Source organism: Micropterus dolomieu, linkage group LG12 (assembly GCF_021292245.1).
Source record: "Micropterus dolomieu isolate WLL.071019.BEF.003 ecotype Adirondacks linkage group LG12, ASM2129224v1, whole genome shotgun sequence".
NCBI lineage: Eukaryota > Metazoa > Chordata > Actinopteri > Centrarchiformes > Centrarchidae > Micropterus > Micropterus dolomieu.
The window spans coordinates 31,978,348-31,984,006 of record NC_060161.1 but is presented as its reverse complement, the minus strand read 5'-3'; the positions used below and the strand labels follow the sequence as shown (position 1 = coordinate 31,984,006).

The following is a 5,659-nucleotide window of genomic DNA, read 5'->3' as shown; positions in this document are numbered from 1 at the left end:
TGCACTCTAATCTGTGGAGCCAGTGAGTTCTTGGAAACATTCCTGTAGGACTCAACCTTGTAAGATTCCCAGAGAACACTGATATTTGCTAGCCTGATGCCTGACCCACTGTCTCTAACTAATCAGTCTATTGTTGTCTTCCTGACAAGGATAAGTACATGTGAGAAATACCTAAAGCTAGAATGTCAGAAAAGACTTATGGGGTCAGCTGAATTACTCTAAGCTAGACCTGTCTTATCTTTCCCTGTTACATCAACAAAGCCCCTTAAGAAATATTCTCAACAAGTTGGTTTGGCTGTTTATTTGTCGGCACAATACTTAAGTCCAGAAAAAGGTAACTATCCTCTAGACCTCCATGTATTTGGTATTGATATTCATGATCCACAAATCTTAACATTTTAGTGACCCCCTGAACTTCGCTTTGGCACCACCATCAGATCAAAATGTCTAATGTCTAATCTATCACACACATCTAACATTTCACACATCGTTTGAATTTTAATGACTCTATCACCTTTCCTCTAGCTGCACCTTTGAGACAAACGTTAGCCCTACTGTAAGGTAACTTACCAGACACCACTGGTATGGGGCATTTTGTCTTGCATGGTTCCTTGCACTCCTCCTTCTGGGCCTGGATGGCCTTCTCCAGCTTCTGGATCTTCAACCTGATCTTGTCCAGGACCCCCTGCAGCCACATGGCACAATACACATTAGGGGTTTGTAATTCTTAAGTTTGGATACGCCAGATTATGGGACCTGTTGATCCTTATCAAGTGATGCCTTTTGTTTTGTCTGTAAATTGTATACATTTATTTTGTTTTGCTTTTTCTGTGATAGAGTTACACTTTTCCATGATTGATGCTTTATTTACAAAATGAAAAAGATTTTTGTATAATAATTATTAGCAGGTTCTGACACCATGAAATAGACTGACAAAATGTTCCCTCTGCTTGACTCGTGTCAGCTCTTATTTACCTGTAGCACTCTGATGTTGGAAGGGAAGACAGTGTCCACCGTCTCCTTGATGTAGGCATGTTGTTCCTCCACTCGATCAGTGTAATCCGTCACCACCCTGCTGTTGTCTGAGAGGAGGACGAGAGGGAAAGAAACAGTTAAAGTGCAAAATAATTCAATGTTATTTTATTTTAATTATAGACGTGTGTGCATCAGAAGCTTCACTTAACAGGGTTTCCCATTAAGACCTCTTGTCTTTGGCAATAGAACCACTTTTTGTAGCACTTAAAACAACAGGCCCCATCTTTAGGATTAGACATCATATTGTGATGACAATTGTAATATACAGTACTTTATTATCATTATAGATACCCTATTTGTTTTCTTCTATCTGGCTTGTGCCATGTTTAAATTAGTATTATTTATGGGGTGGCAATGGTGCAATGGATAAGACGCCTGCCTTTGGTGTAAGACACCCAGGTTCAATCCCCCACTGTGACATATCCACCATTGTGTCCCTGAGCAAGACACTTAACCCCTTGTTGCTCCAGAGGCGTGCAACCTCTGACATGTATAGTAATTGTAAGTTGCTTTGGATAAAAGCATCAGATAGATAAATAAATATAATGTTTTCCCTTATTTTAAGGGGAAAGACAAAAGGAAAGGGAAGAATCTAGTCGGAAAAGGAGCTTTCACTTAACATGGATGTTGTGTTTGTGAGTTTCAACTTCCCAAAAATATATCTTTTGGAAAAGCACTTTTTACCTCAATGCTCGCATATTAGTTCAGGTGTCCTGATTTCACTGTTTAAATTGAAATGGCACTTATTTGGGCTACCAGATCCATTTTGCACGTTAAAAAAGAAACGAGTTACCAACATCATCTTGTTGATCAGACCATCAAGATGTATTTTTCATGCTTATGATTAATGAACCAAAAGTCATCAAGTTTTTCTCACCAGTGACAATTCTCTGCCTCTCCCTCAGAGAGTTATGAATGTTGTTGACATAGTTGTAGACGTTGTTGGAGGCTCGGGACAAATCATCCACCTGAGGCTTGAGTTCATTAATGCTCTGTGAGAAATAAATGCAAAAATATATAAATAAAAGCTCAATCATTCCCAATATCTTCTCAATGACAGTATGGCAACAAGGTAAGTAATGAACTCTATGAATTTAAATGTTTGCTATAATAGCAATTTTTAACAAATAAATATTGGTTTAAACTAATTTCCTCTCTTGTTTTTCTCAAAAAATGTTTCTGGTAATAAACAACAAAAGAAAAGAACACTGAAAACACAAATGAGCTCAAAGTAATTCAGTAAATAGGTTTCATTTACGATCTTGACGTTCCTCTCTTGCTTCAGCAGTGCGGTCTTCAGCTCGCAGCCAGTGGGACACAAAACACCCTGGTGAACGAGAATATTTCTGTTTAGCTGTCTGTGGTTCAGAGACTAAAACTACAGTTTTTATTATAGCAAAATTCAAGGCTGTTGAGCATGCAGAAATTAACTGAAACAATTGGTCTCCTGAGCTAAAACATCAGGTTGGGTCCTTTGGTGACTGTATGCTGCTGTCTTCCTACCATCTCCTCTGAGGCATGTGTGCATCCTCCAGCTTCAGGCTGCTCTTCCTTCTCCTGCGACTGTGCTCTTCCGACTGGAGCTGGGGTGGGACGGCCACGATACCTGGACGAAAAGCAAGGGACACTTCACTAACATATCAGACACACTGAGAAACACTCTTCGTTTTCCCCATCATTTTTCCCCATTCTAGCGGTATGGTTGTTCCACTACTGTCCGAACTGAAATACGTCAATAACTACTGGAGGGATAGCACAAAAAATTTGTACAGACATTCATCAAGGATGAAGCATACTGGCTTTGATAATGGCCTGACATTTCAGCTAGCACCACCATGAGGTTGGGTTTTGGGATTTTGAAGGAAATGTATCAACAAGTATTGGACAGATTGCCATAAAACTCTGTCCACACATTCATGACCCCCTCAGGATGAATTGTAATAACTTTGGTCAACTCTTAAAGCTGGGGTAGGCAATTGTTTTTTTTTGTAATATCAATAAATCAAATGCTATGGCACAAAAATTAAATAAATCCACTATATGTGGCTGTTGTTGAACTGCAATTAGCATGGCCAATCACTGGCTGCCTATCTGCCTACCTGTGTACTCTCTGCCCGTGCACTCATTCCGCATGGGAATGTGTTTTGGAGAAGTGGTATTGGAGGGAGGCCCGAAGGGTGGAGGTGCAATTTTTTTCACCTAGCTAACTTTTCATCTAGAGTCATCTACAAGAAAACATTTGTACTTTGACCAACACTTACATTTTTGACCAAATACCTACAAAACTGTAATTCCCATCTGCCTCAGCTGTAATTTTTTATTAATTAGCTAATTAGAAAATGTTGCTAACAGGCTAAATTAAGATGGTGAATATGGTAAACACTACACCTGCTATAAATGAGCAGTTTTGCTTTGTCATTGTGAGTATTTTGTCATGCTTACATGGCATTTTACTCAGAGTACAGGGTCATAGAGCTGTTAGTGTGGCTATAGTCTTGTTCCAATGAGAGTTGAAGGTACTGTTGACTTGTTTGTTTTCAGTGGTGGAAAGTAACCATTTACTCAAGTACTGTACTTAAGTACAATTTTAAGTAATTTTACATTATACTTCTACTCCACTACATTTCATTGTAATGGAGTATTCTTACTCCATTGCGACAAGATCTCTAAATACCACAATGGTGGTTTCATTAGAATACAATTTGTCTTAAACTTTATTTCTTTATTATCTTTTTAATGAATCTGTGTGGAAATGTACCTGCTGCCACCACTGATAGGAGGCGGGGCATAGCGGTTAGGGTTGTAGGTGTCCCTGGCCTTTTCTAGTGGACGGTGACCACGAGCATCTATAGTCTCTGGTAGGGCCTGCCGTGGGAAAAAAGTGATGAAATGAAGGAAATAATAACAAAATATCAAAATTATTAAAAATAAAATTCATGATATAACTCAATTTTTACAAGCATTTACATACTGTCCCATTAGCTGACGGGCTCTTGTTGTCCTGTGGAAGACATTAGCAAACTGTTAGTGAATAGTGAATAAATTTGAATATTAAATTATTTTTTCCTGTCAAACTTGCAATTGTAACTGTTGTTTAAAAGCATGTATCGAGGACGCTCTGAGTCCATGTAGTTTTTTGTGCTGTAGATGACACAGCTGTATCTCATTCCAAATGTATTATTACTGCACATGTAATTTGAATCATGAATCCCATACTATTGTGTATATCTGTGAATTATCATGTGACTTGTCTGTGACTTTTCAAAAATGTAAAAAAGCCTTTTTTTTTATTACAATACCCTTAATTCATTTTATCAGACATCATTTTGTAAAACAATACAACATTGTGATCACAATGTTAGAGATCATTTACATAAATATATAATCTGTAATATTATATATAATAATTTACCCTAATAGTGATCAGTATTACAACTAAAGAAGGCTGTCTCTAACATTACAATGAAGATACACTTTAAATCTGCTAGCACACAAGAGTCTGATATTTGAAGTTAAAGCTGGATAAATGTATTTTGACCTGTGTCGTTAATTTATTGAACCCGTGATTTTCCTTTAGGAGTCTTTAAATTTTTAGGAAATAAATGGTATCTGACGGTATGTCTGTTCTCTGACACTATATAATGTTACTCTACTGTATTTACGTTTCATTGATATTCAGAATGACATAAATGATATCTTTAGAAACTTTGGGATCTTCACCATAATTTTATTCAAGTGAACACACTTAAACACACTCACCGAGTCGTCGTCATCGTCGTCGTCGTCGTCAAATTCCAGATTACCCTGGGCCCATACGACATACACACACAGATACAGCACAAGCAGCGTCCTCATTGTCCACTAATAAAGTTACTCTTCTCAAATTCTCGGCAGCCACCGTCCACAGTGTGCCTTCACTACTCTTTCTGTTCCTGAAATCTCTTCCTGACCAGGTATTTATCTGTCTCTGTGTGAGTGGGCGTCCTCCCCCACTTTTATTGATCTGCTAAAATTGTTCAATAGCTGCTGGGACAGTTTACCCAACCTGAGTCACTGCTGTACACAGTCAATCTGGAGTTTGTGAAGGAACAAAAGGGCAAAAGGACTGAAGAGTTTACTGATAAATGAGAATTGGTTGAGCATATGTGTAAGCAGTTTCCAGTTTTAACATTTTTTTTTCATTTTGAGATGGTTTAACAAACCCAGTGGTTGCAGAATAGTTTCAAACCTTTTTTCTGGTTTATAACAGTTGATTATTGAAACATTTTAATCGGTTATTTCTTAACAGGGATTCAGCATACTGACGACATGTCTTCAATGGGTTTATGAAGTAGTTAGCTAACACTAACCTTAATATTCAGACCATATATACTGAATCTCACAGGTGAAGAGGTTCTTAAAATACCAAGTCACTACAATTATCTATAGTTTATTATTGACAAAGTGATTGTAAGTATGATGGCATCATTTGGAGATTTTGAACACTTTGTTTTGCTTAATTTATTATTTTCCCTTAAAGATATTGTTTAAAGCAGGTACATTCACACACTAGAGAAATATTTAGCATTGAGGCCATTGGTGTCGGGAAATTAGGACGATTGAGCAAGTGATTGTTTGTTTGAGG

The 5,659-nt window shown here is 37.6% G+C and overlaps 1 protein-coding gene across 1 annotated transcript in view; it reads right to left on the bottom strand.

The window, feature by feature from the left end:
* fgb (fibrinogen beta chain) overlaps nt 1-5,659 on the bottom strand; it is a gene marked incomplete in the record, with an annotated part of 10,629 nt that overhangs the window by 4,595 nt on the left and 375 nt on the right. Inside the window, 7 exon segments of the mRNA XM_046065856.1 lie at nt 567-685; nt 976-1,082; nt 1,913-2,027; nt 2,294-2,362; nt 2,539-2,641; nt 3,794-3,900; nt 4,007-4,036. Coding sequence (XP_045921812.1) covers nt 567-685; nt 976-1,082; nt 1,913-2,027; nt 2,294-2,362; nt 2,539-2,641; nt 3,794-3,900; nt 4,007-4,036 — 650 coding nt within the window.